The 19314-nt window shown below is 41.8% G+C and overlaps 1 protein-coding gene across 5 annotated transcripts in view; it reads left to right on the top strand.

Moving 5' to 3' along the window:
- Positions 1-925: 925 nt before the first annotated feature.
- Positions 926-19314, top strand: part of LOC129815455 (la-related protein 4-like) — a 34793-nt gene continuing 16404 nt past the window's right edge. For 2 of the 5 annotated variants that reach the window (XM_055869321.1, XM_055869319.1), the window contains exons 1-4: positions 926-1517; positions 14546-14687; positions 15076-15234; positions 18229-18304. In XM_055869321.1, the coding sequence (XP_055725296.1) occupies positions 1398-1517; positions 14546-14687; positions 15076-15234; positions 18229-18304 (497 nt within the window). In that variant the 5' untranslated portion in view covers positions 926-1397. Of the gene's footprint in view, positions 1518-13110; positions 13294-13327; positions 13463-14545; positions 14688-15075; positions 15235-18228; positions 18305-19314 lie in introns of those variants that run through there. The other 3 variants (XM_055869320.1, XM_055869323.1, XM_055869322.1) reach the window with 3 other exon arrangements.

Raw genomic sequence — 19314 nt, 5'->3', positions numbered from 1 at the left:
CCCCAAAAGTAACTTTCTAATTATTGCTAGCTGTTGCCAGTTGTGTATACAACATCCATAATTGCATAAATTACTATTTTTCTTTAAAGAAAATAAAATGTTGTCTATCATCAGTGTAGGCTAATGGCAATGGAAACTAGAAAGCGAAAGCATACCTTTTTTTCTTTCTTGCATGGTCTAAAATGTATTGATCACTTGGTGGAAAATGCATGAGAGAAAACTAAGTTGGCACCAAACTTTCAATAAATGAATGAGCAAAACATTCCATTCTGCTATAGGTTATGCTCTGCTTCTATATATGCTCTGCTTTTTGTATATAGATGATTCCCAACACCTTTGTATCCTACCTCTGGTCTTCAGATGTCTGACGAACATCACAGATACCTGTTCAACATCTAGACATCAGCGTAGTATTGTTGTGATAAAACCATATGCACACCACAGATTGATTTTGTTTATGTCCCTCATGCTGTTTGGACCTGAGGTTTGTACCAAGCCTTTGCCTACCCTCGATAGACCGCTAACGGGCGCTGTTCTTCCGTTGTTCCTAAAAATCGTCCCTGTTTAATATATGAATCATTCTTTCCCAATGATGTGTATAATTATATATGTGTTTGTATACAAAATTGTTATTTCCCTTCCTTAAAGAAATCACCGAAAGCAGTGTTTCCACTTGTCACTGTCACTTATGCCAGATCAGTGATTATTTCAAGGAAAATACTAAATTAAATATTGTAGAACACAGCCACATATGATAATTTAAGTTTGTAAACAGACTATCTGGAAGAATTTTCTTGTTTTTTCCCTAGCCAAATTGACTGCTGTTTTGAAACATCCATATATATATAAAAAAAAAAAACATTCCATACATTTGTTTTTCTGCTCGCGCTGTCGCTATGCGGAAAGAGTGCCACTCTCGTTGCTATGCGGCGCCGGGACTGTAGCACTGTTACCAGGGAGGGAGAAAGTAACAGGGGTGTATTCATTCGTCCAATTTCGTTGAAAAACGATTGGTTCCTCAAGTAAACGGTAACAAACCTAACGGAACTAAACGTGGTGGGACCTACCTGGAATTGTTGAAATAGAAACTCTTGTTTTCGATGCAAAACGTTTTGTAACATAATCCGACTAATGAATACACTCCTGGTCGCGTTGTATGACGGGAGTGTGGCGCCTAGCATAAGCTTCGTCGTGCGGCTATGCCAACGATTTTGTTTGTAATCGAAAATTAAGATACTACACGATTGGCTATTCTATTTCCTTTTTATTGTGACAATTGCTCCATTGATTGCACTTAGTTATACATCAAACCAAGTTGAATAGCGTGAGCTTTGTTTTACGTGGTAAGGTTTAGTCGGAGTGGGGGACGGGGGAGAGTGGCTAGTCGGGGGCGGCCGATGAGTTCGGAGCATTGCCCGTCGTCGCCGCAGCAGCAGAAGGAGAGGGTCAAGACAGCATTGGACAAACGTGAACAAGGGAAGATAACATCGAAAACCGACAAGGATCAAGGCGGCATGGTGAGTTTGGGCCCTGGGCTAAATTAGCACGCCCTCCTCCTCGAATCTCCCAAGGGCAGGCCCCCATGAAACTAATGTAATCGTAATGTTGCAACCTAGTTAGCTAAAGTTACTGCAATCCACCCGTTGACTGTATAGACTGGTTCTTCCGCGTGCTACTTCGGTGTTAGTCTGGCCTGTAAGTACGCATTAAGACTAAGTTAACGAACATCTGTCGACAAACTAACGTTAGCAAGCCAGGTCGACTAATAGTAACCAACGAAAAATAGCTAGCTAACGATGTTAGCTCGCGTACGTTAGCCAACTAAGTTAACGTTAGCTATATAGTTTTGTAACGAGTATCTGAATTAATTAATTCTTCATGTGAATTTCCGGCAGACTAGACGCTTTTTGACGTACTGCTGCCTTTCTCAGTTCGGAATGTGCATGCCACATTGTGACAAACACAAAAATAAAGGGGAAACTTAAATTGCACCATCTTGCCCTGCGCCTATACACTATCCCATTCCAATACTTGGCCCTAAAGGATCCTGCACCAGTCCCACTAAACGCTCACACTCATATTTCTCTGCTGCTGCAACTAACACATATTCTGTGATTTTCGCTCCGTCCGTGCAGTGCATCACCGTGGCTGTAAACGCAAGAAATACAATAGGGATGCACAAAATATCGGTAAGAATGTCGGAATCGTAGGTAAAAATATCGGCATCGGCCCAATGTCTAGTTTAACGCCGATGTGCAAAACCAATGTCAAAGCTTATGTGCATACCTTTAAATGTAGATAGATGACGTAATGACTCCACAAAAAATACAGCGCTACACGTGCAACACCACATTCTTAACCTATCCCACAATGTCTGCTGTGTGGATCTATTTTGAAGTTTCAAAGGAAGATAACAAAAAGGCCATATGCAACGTTTGTGCTGCTATTATTTCCCGAGGGGAGAAAGTGAAATCTTTAAATACCACAAACCTGATTACTCATTTATAAGTGCATCACCCCCAGAAGTTCAGCGACTACTTAGAACAAAAGCAGAAAAAAACTAAGAGCATACTTCCAACAACTACAGAAGTTCAAGTCGAACAGTCAATTGAACTAGTAAAAAAATTATCTGCGATTCAACTCCAAGCCGAAATCTATTAACGCCAAGATAATGGAATTCATTGCCCTTGCCAATCAAACGTTCTCTGTCGTGGAGGATGTTGGCTTACGCTGACTGGTTGAGCATCTCGAGCCCCGGTACACACTTCCAAGTAGGTGCTATTTTTCAGATGTTGCCCTACCGGAATTACAGTATTGTTGAAACGCACATCCATGAGCTACTTGCTATGGGCTTCATGAGTGACATTTGGACCAGTGATGTCAGCCCCATGAGCATGCAGAGTATGACAGCACAGTGGGTCTAAGAGGATTTCGTACTGAGGAAAGCCGTATTACATGCTCAAGAATGTGCTGGTTCTCATACCGCTGCTGCCCTTTCAATGGCATTTGAGAAAATGTTTGAAACATAAACACAATCCTAGCTCCGTTCAAACAACTGACTCGAGAAATAAGCTCATCAACTGGGTCTGCAGCAGACGCGATACCCTTTGTCATGGCATTGAAAATCCTGCTCAACAAAACTGCAGACACAGACCGTGGGATTAATACTTGCAAAAGTACCCTACTAGAGGCTGTGAACAAGCGATTCGGAGGCATTCTCTCAGAGCCTCTTTACTGTGTCGCCACCATGCTCGATGCTAGGTACAAGGGCCGCTACTTCGATGCAGACAAGAAATAGGGTTTACGTGAAATGTTAGACACAGCTGGACAAGATGGAAACGGTCACAGTGACAGTGCGCACCGAGGAAGAGGACCCACGTCAGAAGAGGCCAGACAGCTGAAACTTCACTGCTTGACATATATGATGGAATCCTGGTTGAGAATGAAACGACTGAACAACAGCACAGCAAGTAAGTGAAAGAAATAGGTTTTGATTATGTTTTACTGGTAATGGGGACATACGTAAATGCCAACAAAATAACTTTTTGGTCAGTGTGTGTGTTCCAACTATTTAACTGTACTAGAATGCTTAAAAAGGCTGATAAAATTTTAAATATCTGTTGTCTGTATCAGTTTTTTTGGCAAGGAAAATATGGGATATCGGTATCGGCCCAAAATTTCCTGTCCGTGCATCACTAAAATCTAATCTTACTACACAGAACAAAAATATATAAAAGCAACATGTAAAGTGTTTGTTTCATGGGCTGAAATAAAATATCCCAGAAATGTTCCATATGCACTAAAAGCTTATTCATCTAAAATGTTGTGCACAATTTTACTTACATGCCAAGATCAACCATCCACCTGACAGGTATGGCATATCAAGAAGCTGATTAAACAGCATGATCGTTACACAGATGCACATTGTGCTGGGGACAATAAAAGGCCACTCTTAAAATGTGCAGTTTTGTCACACAACACAATGCCATAGATGTTTTGAGGAAGTGTGCAATTGGCATGCTGACTTCAGGAGTGTCCACCAGAGCTGTTGCCAGATAATTGAATGTTAATTTCTTTACCATAAGCCGCCTCCAAGGTTGTTTTAGAGAATTTTGCATTACGTCCAAACAGCCTCACATTCGCAGACCATGTGAAACCACAACAGCCCAGGACCTCCACGATCAGCCTCTTTACCTGCGGGATCGTCTGAGACAAGCCACCCAGACAGCTGATGAAAATGTGGTTAATCACAACTGTAGAATTTCTGCACAAACTGTCAGAAACCGTCTCAGGAAGCTCATCTCAGCTCGTAGTCTTCACCAGGGACTTGACCTGACTGCATTTTGGCGCTGTAACCGACTTCAGTGGACAAATGCTCACCTTCGATGGCCACTGGCATGCTGGAGAAGTGTTGTCTGCACAGATGAATCCTGGTTTCAACTGTACTGGGCAGACGGCATGTATGGCGTTGTGTGGGCGAGTGGTTTGCTGATGTCAACATTGTGAACAGACAACCCCACCATGGGGCAATGGCATGGGCAGGCAGAAGCTACGGACAACAAACACAATTGAATTTTATCGATGGCAATTTCAATGCACAGAGATACTGTGACGATCCTGAAGCCTATTGTCGTGCCATTAATCCGTTGCCATCACCTCATGTTTTAGCACGCTAATGTCGCAAGTATCTGTACACAATTCCTGGAAGCTGAAAATATTCCAGTTCTTCCATGGCCTGCATACTCAACAGACATCTCACCCATTGAGCATGTTTGGGATGCTCTGGATCGACGTGTACAGCAGTTTGTTCCAGTTCCTGCCAATATCCAACAACTTTGCACAGCCATTGAAGAGTGGAACAACACTCCACAACCAATATCCTGATCAACTCTATGCGAAGGAGATGTTGCACTGCATGAGGAAAATAGTGGTCACACTAGGCTTATCACGATACCAACATTTTACAAATTATACGATACCAGGCCAAGTATCACAATACCGATTTATTATTGCAATACCATGGTGAAAAATTGTGGCCTATCATCCTGTTGGCCCCGTCAGCCTGGATGCTTGTTCGCGTTTTGTAAACATTCTCCAAAAACCTGTCACTGAAATTCAGACTTTTACTCAATACAACACATTAACTCTCCACTGATCCGCATATAATAGAATACTGCATAGGAGAAAAGCAGTCAGTCATTCTATTTGCCAAGGCCTAGTCTACCTGTTATTTGGCTGGAGGAATGGAAGTAATGTACATCAGTAGAGGCTCATAATAATTAAACTAGGGATGTTAACGGTTAACCGTTAATCTGTTAGCCACCGAAAATACATTTGACCGGTCATGCTTATTGGTCCAAAGGTTAATTTGCATAATTTTGTGGAATTAAAATGGCGCGTGTCTGTTTTTATTTAGTTGTCATACATTTTATTTATCAAACGCGCACAGCATACAGAGCCTAGTTTGAGGCGCGGTGTAGTCTACCACCTGTCAGACAGCGCAAGAGTAGCTCCTCAAAAAGCCTGTAGTCTACTGGAGTGAAACCTGCTTTTGTAAACCGTCATTGCGCAACAAATAATTCTAAATGCAATCTCATGTTAACTTTGGTGGCCAGAATTAATAAGGAGCTATTTTTATTTTTCATAGTACACTAGTAAAGCGTGACTCTCATTTGCCCCTCTCGTAAGTTTTGAACAGTGTTACATGGAACTGCTCGCATTAGGTGCTCAGTTTAGAACTGTTTTTTCTGCAAATTGCATTTGGGCAAATGTTTGAAAATCACATTTAATTAGCTGCTTCATTACACGAGTTACATGTTCAATTATAGCCTTTTGAGAGGAAGAGACGAAGCGAGAGGTTTGTCTCTCCCAAAATCTGTCCAAAATAAGTCCAATGCGTTTCTATGGGCTTATCTTTGTCCAAAGCATCTTGTCATTATATACAGATCTCTGAACGTATTTTCTGTTGGTCACGTCATTTTACTGTTAGTATTATAATTCTTTTGACGTTTTGTTGATGAGCGTCAATTAGTCAGCAGTAAAACTGACTAACAATTTGCCTCCCTACATCAAACACATAACTTTTGGATAACGTTCCACATATTCTGCTCCAGCCATTACCACGAGCCCGTCCTCCCCAATTAAGGTGCCACCAACCTCCTGTGATATACATGAATGTTGATTTGCATGTCATTGTGTCAGTAACACGGAACTCAAACCGGCTGCGCGCGTGCGCCATCGTGCATAAGTTAATTTTGTCCCCCTACACCAAACGCGATCACGACACGCAGGTTAAAATATCAAAACAAACTCTGAACCAATGACATTAATTTGGGGACAGGTTGAAAAGCATTAAACATGTATGGCAATTTAGCTAGTTAGCTTGCACTTGCTAGCTAATTTGTCCTATTTAGCTAGCTTGCTGTTGCTAGCTAATTTGTCCTGGGATATAAACATTGAGTTGTTATTTTACCTGATATGCACAAGGTCTTCTACTCCGACAATTATCCACACAAAACGGTCAACCGAATCGTTTGTAGTCATCTCTCCTCCTTCCAGGCTTTTTCATCTTTGAACTTATATGGTGATTGGCATCTACACTTTCATAGTATTACCACGACAACCGGCAAAACAGTTAGTCTTTTGCAATGCTCGCGCACGCGACCTGTCTGGTCTTCATGTAAGGGGTAAATGCTGCATGAAACCGTTACACACACACACACACACAAACACACACTGCTCCTAACTTTTAAAAAGGTTAAGCACCCAAAAATTATGAAGAGATTTTTTTATATAGTTTAGGCTTACATTAGGCCTAAATGAATGTTCCCTTTTTGAATCTCATGAGTAGCAGACACTTTCCTGTGCCAATCAAATAAACCTACTGTCAAAATAACCAGGTTGTTATCTAGAACCCCAGGATGAATTTAAAACGGCCTGCAACATGGTTTGTGAAATTATATAAAATTTGTGCGAATCTCGATAAAGGCATTTCTTGTAAAATAGGATAAACAAAAAACGTTTAGGCTAGAAACAATGTTATCTTTGCTGTAAAGCAGCAAGCATGCCTGTCGCGAAGCGGTGCTCCATTTTCCCTCTGACACTAAGGCTGCATGACAGTGAACTTGCAAAGGGTACACTGATTGGTCTGTGCTATTGGTTTCAGGGGATGAAATGATACAATGTATCAACATTGCTCGCTTCGTGCGCTGCTCCAATGTAACAAATGTACAAATCTAGCAGAAGACTCATCAGGGTATATATATTAGAGGTCTACCGATTCATCGGAATGGCCGATTCATTAGGGCCGATTTTCAAGTTTTCATAACAATCGGAAATCAATAATTGGACGAAGATTTTGCCGAATTATTATTCTTTAAAAGAAGTTCCGCCTTTATTTAACTACGCAAGTCAGTTAAGAACACATTCTTATTTTCAATGACGGCCTAGGAACGATGGGTTAACTGCCTTGTTCAGGGGCAGAACGACAGATTTTTACCTTGTCAGCTCAGGGATTCAATCTTGCAACCTTACGGTTAATTAGTCCAACGCTCTAACCACCTGCCTCACGAGGAGCCCGCCTGTTACGCGAATGCAATAAGAAGCCAAGGTAAGTTGCTAGCTAGCATGAAACTTACCTTATAAAAAACAATCAATCAATCATAATCACTAGTTATAACACATGGTTGATGATATTACTAGTTTATCTAGCGTGTCCTGCGTTGTATATAATTGATGCAGTGCGCATTCGCGAAAAGGACTGTCGTTGCTCCAACGTGTACCTAACCATAAACATCAATGCCTTTCTTAAAATCAATACACAGAAGTATATATATTTTTAAACCTGCATATTTAGCTAAAATAAATCCAGGTTAGCAGGCAATATTAACCAGGTGAAATTGTGTCACTTCTCTTGCGTTCATTGCACACAGTGTCAGGGTATATGCAACAGTTTGGGCCGCCTAATTTGCCAGAACTTTACGTAATTATGACATAACATTGAAGGTTGTGCAATGTAACAGGAATATTTAGACTTATGGATGCCAACCGTTAGATAAAATACGGAACGGTTCCGTATTTCACTGAAAGAATAAACGTCTTGTTTTCAAGATGATAGTTTCCGGATTTGACCATATTAATGACCTAAGGCTCGTATTTCTGTGTGTTATGTTATAATTATGACTATGATTTGATATTTGATAGAGCAGTCTGACTGAGCGATGGTAGGCAGCAGCAGGCTCGTAAGCATTCATTCAAACAGCACTTTCCTGCGTTTTGCCAGCAGCTCTGCTGTTTATGAATTCAAGCCTATCAACTTCCGAGATTAGGCTAGTGTAACCGATGTGAAATGGCTAGCTAGTTAGTGGGGTGCGTGCTAATAGCGTTTCAAATGTCACTCGCTCTGAGACTTGGAGTAGTTGTTCCCCTTGCTCTGCATTGGTAACGCTGCTTCGAGGGTGGCTGTTGTCGTTGTGTTCCTGGTTCGAGCCCAGGTAGGAGAGAGGAGAGGGATGGAAGCTATACTGTTACACTGGCAATACTAAAGTGCCTATAAGAACATCCAATAGTCCAAGGTATATGAAATACAAAACGTATAGAGTGAAATAGTCCTATAATAACTACAACCTAAAACTTCTTACCTGCGATTATTGAAGACTCGTGTTAAAAGGAACCACCAGCTTTCATATGTTCTCATGTTCTGAGCAAGGAACTTAAACGTTAGCTTTCTTACATGGCATATATTGCACTTTTACTTTCTTCTCCAACACTTTGTTTTTGCATTATTTAAACCAAATTGAACATGTTTCATTATTTGAGGCTAAATTGATTTTATTGATGTATTATATTAAGTTAAATAAGTGTTCATTCAGTATTGTTGTAATTGTCATTATTACAAATAAATAAATATTTTTAAATCGGCATCTGCTTTTATTGGTCCTCCAATAATCGGTATTGGCGTTGAAAAATCATAATCGGTTGACCTCTAGTCGAGACCCAGGCTCTTGAGCTTAATTACGTGTTTGAAGGGTACTATGTTGTTAAATGCTGAGCTGTAGTCAATTACCAGCATTCTTACGTAGGTATTCCTCTTGTCCAGATGGGTTAGGGCAGTGTGATTGTGATTGCATCGTCTGTGGACCTATTGGGGCGGTAAGCAAATTGGTGTGGGTCTAGGGTATCAAGTAGGGTGGAGGTGTTATGGTCCTTGACTAGTCTCTCAAAGCACTTCATGATGACAGAAGTGAGTGCTACAGGGCGCTAGTCGTTTAGCTCCGTTACTTTAGTTCTTGGGAACAAGAACAATGGTGGCCCTCTTGAAGTATGTGGGCACAGCAGACTGGGATAGGGATTGATTGAATATGTCCGTAAACATCAGCCAGCCAGCTGGTCTGCACATGCTCTGAGGACGTGGCTAGGGATGCCCCTGGGTCGGCAGCCTTGTGAGGTTTAACACATTTAAATGTTTTACTCACGTTGGCCACAGTGAAGGAGAGCCCACAGGTTTTGGTTTGCGGGCCGTATCAGTGGCACTGTATTGTCCTCAAAGCGAGCAAAGAAGCTGTTTAATTTGTCTGTGAGCAAGATCTCGGTGTCTGCAACGGGGCTGGTTTTCTTTTTGTAGTCTGATTTCCTGTAGACCCTGCCACATACGTCTTGTGTTTGAGCCGTTGAATTGCAACTCTACTTTATCTCTATACTGATGCTTAGCTTGTTCGATTGCCTTGCGGAGGGATTAGCTACACTGTTTGTATTCGGTCATGTTTCCGGTCGCCTTGCCATGATTAAAAGCAATGGTTTGCGCTTTCAGTTTTATCCCGAATGCTGCCATCAATCCACGGTTTCTGGTTGGGAAGGTTTTAATACTTGCTAATAAACTCGCTCACCGAGTCAGCGTATACATGAATGTTGTTGTTCAACGCTATCCGGAACATCCCAGTCCACGTGATCGAAGCAATCTTGAAGCGTAGATTCCGATTGGTCGGACCAGCGTTGAACAGACCTGAGCACGGGCGTTTCCTGTTTTAGTTTCTGTCTATAGGCTGGGAGTAACAAAATGGAATCGTGGTTATATTTTCCCGAAAGGAGGGCGAGGGAGGGCTTTGTATGCGTCGCGGAAGTTAGAGTAACAATGATCCAGAATGCTGACAGCTTGAGTCACGCATTTGATATGCTGATAAAATTTAGGGAGCCTTTTTTTCAGATTTAGCTTTGTTAAAATCCCCAGCTACAATAAATGCAGTCTCAGGATATGTGGTTTCCAGTTTACATAGAGTCCAGTGAAGTTCCTTGAGGACCGTCAAGGTATCTGCATGGGGGGGATATACACGGCTGTGACTATAATTGAAGAGGATTCTCTTGGGAGATAATTTGGTCGGCATTTGATTGTAAGGACCTCTAGGTCAGGTGAACAAAAGGACTTGAGTTCCTGTATGTTATCATTACACCACAGATCGTTAATCATAAAGCATACACCCACGCCCTTCTTCTTACCAGAGAGATGTTTGTTTCTGTTGGCGCGATGCGTGTAGGAACCGGGTGGCTCTTCCGACTCTAACGTATCTCGAGTGAGCCAAGTTTACGTGAAACAGAGAATATTACAATCTCTGATGTCTCTCTGGAAGGCAACCCTTGCTCGAATTTCATCTACCTTGCTATCAAAAGACTGGACATTGGCGAGTAGTATACTCGTGAGCGACGTGCACGTCTACGGAGCCTGACCAGACGGCCACTCCGTCTGCCCCTTCTGCGGCGCCGTTGTTTTGGGTCAGCTACTAGGATCCTATCCATTGTCCTGGGTGGTAGGCCAAACAGAGGATCCTCTTCGGGAAAGTTGTATTCCTGGTCGTAATGTTGGTAAGTTGATGTTGCTCATAATAGTTCTTCCCTGCTGTATGTAATAAGACTTAAGATTTCCTGGGGTAACAATGTAAGAAATAATACATAAAAAAATGAAATACTGCATAGTTTCCTAAGAACGCGAAGCGACCATCTGTCGGCGCCACCCAAACTGTCCCCACAGAGTTTCAGACCGGACTGTTGCTGTCCTCTGTCACTGTCTAGCTTTATCCGCTATTAAGACTCGCAACAATCAAAATCCCTCCTAGCAAATACTTGACCTGGCTGATATTATTTATCAGCCATAGTCATTCCATGTACCTAGCTACATTTCATCCAATAAAATGCTGGTGTAACCAAAGCAAAGGTCTTTGGTTAAAACCAAGAAGCTAATTTAATTAGATTCTTGCTAAAATGGCTAGCAAACATTAGTATCTCAAACTGATGCTTCGTTTCGTAACTAAGTGGGAATTTACCACATACTACTGTGAAAAATTTACTTGAACGTCCCTCCAATTGGGGTGTATTCATTCTGCCAGATTCTGTTGCAAAACTTTTCTTAAAAGGAACGAAAACTAAGGAGCCTGGCTCGGAAGAAAACGTACCTGATCCAGGGATGTGTGTTCTACAAATTATCCCAACTGTTGCACCGACATTATTTAACGACTGCTGGTTAAGTGACCAGCTGTTTTCCTCCTCATGCTAGCCAGCAGTAGCTACAGCAGCAATTATGGGATTTAACGCATCGTCTCGACACTTACATCACAAGAAAGGGAAAATAACTTTATTTTGTTGGGTGTTCATTTTTTTGTAATTGGAAAAAAAGTTATTTAATACAGTTGAAATGCTTACACATTAGATGTGTTGAAACGAAGCAACTTCTGAAAATTTACACCCAGATATTATGTCTGATCTCACAAATAATATAGAGATGGGTGTAATCTATTTAATCCGAGTGTATCCTGCTATTGACACAGTTGTTGAATTATGCAACCGACCGTGATAACAGTAAAATGAGGCAGTCTAGACAGAGCAGGTGAGTGCAGCTAGATGAGCACATTTTTGGTGGTTGTAGCCCTGTCCCACCCCTTTATGTAAATGTTATCATGTATGCAAATGAATCAATTGTATTTAGACACATTTTATTTTAACACAAATTAAATGACATGATACCATTAGAAAATGTATATATGAGTGGATTTTAAGAAAAATTAAGTTCAATCGGATGTTGGAATAACTGAATTCCTACCCAAATCCCTGAACTAGTAAAATAATTCAGTCAATATCTGATGGATTTTAAGTTTGCAGTATCTTCATCCATTTCCCAACTGTTGCATTTATTACAATTGTTTTCAAACCGGAACAATTTTGATGACTATTGCATGTGTGTAATGGAGGTGATTCGGTGAACTGCACTCATGTGATGAGTAACCTTGCCTGTGATCTAAAGACTTGTTTTGTCTCCCTGAGCTAACAATCTTGCAGGAGATCCAGGTTCAAAAACCCAGTTGCTCACAGTGGTACAGTGACTGCAAAGATATCAAATGGGGGTGTAGTGTGACAGGTGGTTCAGTGAACCACATTCCTGTGATGCGTAACCTTGCCTGAGACCCTCAGACTTGTTGGCTCTCCGAGGTAATGCTTAGGCTTCAGTTCAGCGGGCTAAGAACTGTGGCTCGCAGATGGCGGTCCCCACTCAGATCAGGGGTGTGTTCATTAGTCAGATACGGCAACAAAAACTCGTACAATTGTTATTGGACAAATTCAGTTAGGTCCCCCGTTTGGTTCCTGGAGTAAACTGTTTCCATTGCAAAACGTTTTGCAACAGAATCCGACTAATAAATACACCCCAGATTCCGTTCAACCCTTCCCCTCGTGTTTTGATAACCGATACTATTTATGTCCGAGGTAAAGCTGTCAAATAGGTTCTGATGTTATTTCCGCATGATCTGCAATGATTTCTATTTTATGTTCTTCGGTTTACAAGTGTGCAGCGTATGCATGATGCTGGAGCGGCCTGTATGCCTGTCGCCATGTGCTCTCTTTTGTCGTACTATCCGCAGAGGGAAGGCTTTTCGTACCGGAAGAGTTGAACGAGGGTTTTGATTGACGCGACGCTTCGACCAATTGCGAGAATGTCTTTGACGTAGTGTCGGTGGGGGGAAATGTGTGAATGAGAGGCGATGCACAGAAGTGTGTCTGAACATGTGACGACGTGGGAGAGGCGGAGTCTAATGGAGTACGATAACCAATGAGCAATCGGTTGAGGCCTCAGAACTCCTTCCCTGTAGCATGCTGTCCTCTTGTGAATTGTACGGTGTTATCGAGTTCCATCCATTTTACATTTCTCTTCTTAAAAGTGACCAAAATCGTGAATTAGCTGGCTACATCCATTGAATCGGGTAGCTAGCGAGTCAGTACAACATTGGGAGGAAGACAATGTTGTTATTTGTTGAGGTATGCTTGGTCTGTACTATTAGCTATACTTTTTAGTCTAAAGTTCGGTTTATGGACAACATTTTATGGCGCTTTAAGAAGCCACCGGGACCTTTGCATGCGTGTCAATAGCGCTGTAATAATGACGTTAATCAATAGTTGCAATCGGGGAATATGCTTTCGTTCATTGGTGAGCATGCAAAGCAAAAACTTTTTTTTTTAATTAATTGAGCTGTAGTTGGCTACATGTCCTGTTTTTACAATCTAGAGCTAAAGGGCAAGAACGTGTGTATAGTTCTGGCTGGTGGGACATGTGATATAACGCCTCCTTAAATTCACATATCAGTCACCGATATGTTAATGAATTACAATGTTTATTTCTTAGCCTAGTTACAACACGTGTGTACCATGTAAATGAACAAACATAGTTGTCAGTTTAACTTTTCCTATTGTATCTAACTAGGTGTGGAGTTTAGCCAGATGCCCAGGTCTCCAGTCAGTGTAGTGCCCACTGAGTAGTTGATGCTACCTAATCTGATTAGTCGTTGTAAAGGCTTGACTATTTTAAACATCAAGTAGTTGCATATGGCGGGTTGAAGCTACAGTATGTACAATTTATCACAGTGTACTCCCTCAAGTCCATTCATTAGCTGGAAAACAAATGCATCCCAGCCATTTAACTCCACAAAAACTATGTATCGTGGTAATGTAATATTTTGCCTGTTATGTTTCAAACAAATGTGTATAATTGCCACATCTTTGCCACGCACTATATTTTATTACACAATGGCGGCATTTCAACAGAGGTGAATGTTGTAACGTGCAAATATTTGATATGGGCTTTCTTGTGCTTTGCATTGGTGTCTGTGACTTTCAATTCAAGGTGAAAGGTGTAATTTGAATCTCAGGAAATATGCACTGGTCTAGAATTAAATTTCAGCATGCCTCCTCGCATTCATGGTTGATTCATTGAGGTGTTTCCATTTCAAACATGGCTGTTAATGATAATGAAAATCTGATGGAAGGCATTGAACATTAGCCTGTTAAGCAGCATTCATAACATATAGCTCTCCAAATAGACTTGTTCAGTCTAGGGTTGATTGATGTTAATGGTGTATTATAATGTATTTGACAGCATTGGGTGTTTGAAAATGCAGCAACATTGGAATCTGAATCCATGATCTCACATTGGAATCTGAATCCACGATCTCTAAATAAGCATTTGATAGAAACCTACAGTAGCCTAAAGGTGTTTTTGTATTTTGTCACACAGGTCACCACAAAGGGAGCAGGGCTAAACCCCAACGCCAAAGTCTGGCAGGAGATCCCTGTGCCCCAGAGCCAAGTCCCAGAGGACGGCACGGAGGGCACCCACTGGCTAGAGACTACCCCCACTTCTGCTGATGTCTCTGAGGGTAAATGCCAATCCCAATGCACCGCTGGAGTTTTTATATCCCTACATGCGCACACAGGCCTAACTAGATCTTCATCACAGACCTAGATAAGATGTTCGCTTTGTGTTTTAAATGGCATTGATGCACATTTTCTTAGAAATTCTACATGTGTTAAGCATGTGGTTTTAGGGCACTTGATTAGCTGAGTTGAGTGCACAGTGGACCTTTTTAGGGGGGCTGTTATTCCAGGCCTGAGATCATCCTAACCCTGATCTGTGGAGGGACCGAAAACAAATAAATCACTGTTATTAGTCTGTGGACTACATAGCCTCCCTGGTTCAACCTTGACAGTGTCTCTTTTCCCTGTCAGACTCTTATCTACCACATGATTCTACCATCTTCCTCCCAGGTTATTCAGAGGCTCCCCCTACTGAGGATAAGGGGTACGGCACGGAGTACTCAGACCCCTCGGACAGTAGTGCCAGTTTACCCACAGAGGGTGTACTGAACGGCATGGATCCCCCTGAGCTGGGGTACCCCCTCTATGACTCTGTGACTGAGTCAGCAGGTCAGTAGCAGTCCTCAGGTCAGCTCCCTCTGGGTCAGAAGCTTTTGACATGGCATGCTCTGATCTGCTGTTGAAGGGAATTGGCTACATGTAATGTTTTTAATTTGGGGGGGGGTCAAACTGGGGCTTAGGTGGTGGGCGTGGCCTTCCTGTTGGCCACAGTGGCACATTTTTGCGGGTTTAAAGCTAATTTCCTGCAATTCTACACATTTTGCCATGGTTTATGTTATCTGAGTGACTCAAACATAATAACAGAATCAATGGGTGCCCCATGCCATGACAAAAATACTCCTGAATACATAATTTCTTAAATGTTAGATTCTCCCTGACTCCCTCCCTGACAACCTCACCGAACACTTTTGGGACGAATTGGAATGCCGACTGCGAGCCAGTCCTAATCGTCCAACATCATTGCCCGACTTCACTAATGCTCTTGTGGCAGAATGGAAGTCAGTCCCCGCAGAAATGTTCCAACATCTAGTGGATAAGCTTCCCAGAAGAGTGGAGGCTGTTATAGCATCAAAGGGGGGACCAACTCCGTATTAATGCCCATGATTTTGAAATGAGATGTTCGACGAGCAGGTGTCCACATACTGTTGGTCATGTAGTGTGTGGGAGTGAGATTTTATTTTGTATGTAGGCGGTCTGAAAAAACCCTTAGACTTTTAGACCACTTAGACCACCCAAGACTTTTCTATGCAGAAAAAACTCAATGGATATTGTACCATTTATTACCGTACACACACACACTACCGTGCAAATGTTTGGGGTCACTTAGAAATTTCCTTGTTTTAGAAAGAAAAGCAATTTATTATTTTTTTTGGCCATTACAATAACATAGTGTAGACATTGTTAATGTTGTAAATGACTATTGTAGCTTGATAACGGCAGATTTTTTTAACGGTATATTTACATAGTCGTACAGAGGCCCATTATCAGCAACCATCACTCCTGTTCCAATGGCAGGTTGTGTTAGCTCATCCAAATTGATCAGTATTTTTATTTTATTTTTTAAAATAAATTTTCTCCCCTTTTCTCCCCAATTTTCGTGGTATCCAATCGCTAGTAATTACTATCTTGTCTCATCGCTACAACTCCCGTACGGGCTCGGGAGAGACGAAGGTCGAAAGCTATGCGTCTTCCGAAGCACAACCCAACCAAGCCGCACTGCTTCTTTAACACAGCGCGCCTCCAACCCGGAAGCCAGCCGCACCAATGTGTCGGAGGAAACACCGTGCACCTGGCCCCCCTTGGTTAGCGCGCACTGCGCCCAGCCCGCCACAGGAGTCGCTGGAGCGCGATGAGACAAGGAAATCCCTACCGGCCAAACCCTCCCTAACCCGGACGACGCTGGCCCAATTGTGCGTCGCCCCACGGACCTCCCGGTCGCGGCCGGCTGCGACAGAGCCTGGGGGCGAACCCAGAGACTCTTGTGGCGCAGTTAGCACTGCGATGCAGTGCCCTAGACCACTGCACCACCCGGGAGGCCTAGTTGATCATTTTAAAGGGCTAATTGATCATTAGAAAATAATTTTGCAGTTATGTTAGCACAGCTGAAAACTTGATTTTAAAGAAACAATAAAACTGGCCTTCTTTAGACTAGTTGAGTGTCTGGAGCATCAGCATTTGTGAGTTCAATTACAGGCTCAGAATGGCCAGAAACAAAGAACTTTCTTCTGAAACTCGTCAGTCTATTCTTGTTCTGAGAAATGAAGGCTATTCCATGCGAGCAATTGCCAAGAAACTGAAGATCTCATACAACGCTGTGTACTACTCCCTACGCAGAACAGAGCAAACTGGCTCTAACCAGAATAGAAAGAGGAGTGGGAGGCCCCGGTGCACAACTGAGCAAGAGGACAAGTACATTAGAATGTCTAGTTTAAGAAACAGACGCCTCACAAGTCCTCAACTGGAAGCTTCATTAAATAGTACCCGCAAAACACCAGTCTCAACGTCAACAGTGAAGAGGTGACTCCGGGATGTTGGCCTTCTAGGCAGAGTTCTTCTGTCCTGTGTCTGTGTTCTTTTGCCCATCTTAATATTTAATTTTTATTGGCCAGTCTGCGATATGTCTTTTTCTTTGCAACTCTGCCGAGAAGGCCAGTTTTAATTGCTTCTTTAATCAGAACAACAGTTTTCAGCTGTGCTAACATAATTGCAAAAGGGTTTTCTAATGATCAATTAGCCTTTTGAAATGATGAACTTGGATTCGCAAACACAATGTGCCATTGGAACAGGAGTGATGGTTGCTGATAATGGGCCTATGTAGATATTGGATTAAAAATGTGCTGTTTTCAGCTACTATAGTCATTTACAGCAATAACAATGTCTACACTGTATTTCTGAGCAATTTGCTGTTATTTTATTGGACAAAAAATTTGCTTTTCTTTCAAAAAAACAAGGACATTTCTAAGTGACCCCAAACTTTTGAATGTGTGAATGTGTGTCCTGCTACCAGTCACTTTTCAGCACTGTTTACATGTATATTTGCTTTCACACCTACGCTGACATTCTTGCACCGAAACTCACACCACTTAGCTGCTGCCAAACTGTTTACCATTATTATTATTTATCCTGCTGCCTGTCACTTTTTCTTAATTCCTGCCTACATGTACATATCTACTTCAAATACTCAGTATCCCTGCACATTGTGAATTTTCTACTGGCAATGACCCTGTATCTAGCTTCCTCTCTTTAATTGTATTATTAGTTATATTATTTTAATGTTGAATAGTGCAGTGTTGGTAAGTGAAGCATTTCATTGTACCTGTGCATGTGACAAATAAAACTAAGTTAAACTACATTTTCTCAGTTTTGCCTTTCATGAAGTATCGTCATTTAGTGTTGCCTGAATTCATTTAATAATGATTACCAATGGTAACGATCAGAGATGTATGGCTTTGGTAACAGTTGTTATGCACAAGGAATAAAACTTGTAGCTTTGCGGCCTATAGCCAAACATTAATTTTGATATGAAATTGTGTGTTTGTGCAGTGGAGGAACAGCAGCCCCTCTCTGAAGAGAGCCTGAGAGAGTCTCTGAAGAAACAGCTGGAGTTCTGCTTCTCAAGGTAAGTAGTGAACTGCTATTGAAGAGCCTGTTTTTAGATGGTTGTTATAACTTCATGTTTTATATAAAAAAAAAAAAACATTTTTAACCTTAACTGACTTTAGGCAAGTCAGTTAATAACAAATTCTTATTTACAATGACTGCCTACGAACAGTGGGTTAACTGCCTTTGTTCAGGGGCAGAATGACAGAATTTTACCTTGTCAGCTCGGGGATTCGATCTAGCCACCTTTTGGTTACTGGCCCAATGTTCGAACCACTAGGCTACCTGCAGTCGGAATTGCAATGTCTCTCACTGACCTAAGTAATTCTACATGTTGTGTGATAGTTTATGTATTGAATCAAGCAGACCTTAGATTTGAACAAAAGTTGTATTCCCGGGGATGATCAGTATCGCGCTTGGAAGGAACCAGGAGCACTGTGACTGGAGGATTCTCCTCTTCATCTCTTTATAAATCGCTTCACCCTTTAACTTTCCTACTCCCTCTACACCGCTTCCAACTCTCCTTCTTTCCTCTCCATCAGTACAGTGTGACTGACCTAATGATTGAGATCTGAGGGGAACAAGGAAAAGAAACATGGGAACATGAATGTATACTACCCTTTTGGTCTCATGTTCCCAAATTGTAAATGTTATTTTTTAACATTGGATAAAAGTAGAATCGGACCTTAAAAATTGTATGTCAAAAACTATAGTTGGAGAAGACAACATGGGTAAGTAATTCTGCTTAAGAAGTTGCTAAATGTATAATCTCATTTAGGAGAAAAGGGCTTTTTGCTTTGTTATTATGGGGTATTGTGTGTAGATTGAGGGGGGGCGATAATTTACTTTTAAAATAAGGCTGTAACGTAACAAAGTGGAAAAAGTTAAGGGGTCTGAATACTTTCTGAATGCACTGTATGACGAAGATTAGCATCATGCATGGCTTAGCACATCAGCAATCAACATTAACAGCAGAAATCAACTGGCCGGCTTAGCTAGCAAGCTGGCTGTAATGTTACCTGTATGCAA

This window comes from Salvelinus fontinalis, chromosome 18, assembly GCF_029448725.1.
Source record: "Salvelinus fontinalis isolate EN_2023a chromosome 18, ASM2944872v1, whole genome shotgun sequence".
Classification (NCBI taxonomy): Eukaryota; Metazoa; Chordata; class Actinopteri; order Salmoniformes; family Salmonidae; genus Salvelinus; species Salvelinus fontinalis.
This window is presented reverse-complemented; position numbering and strand designations above follow the sequence as displayed.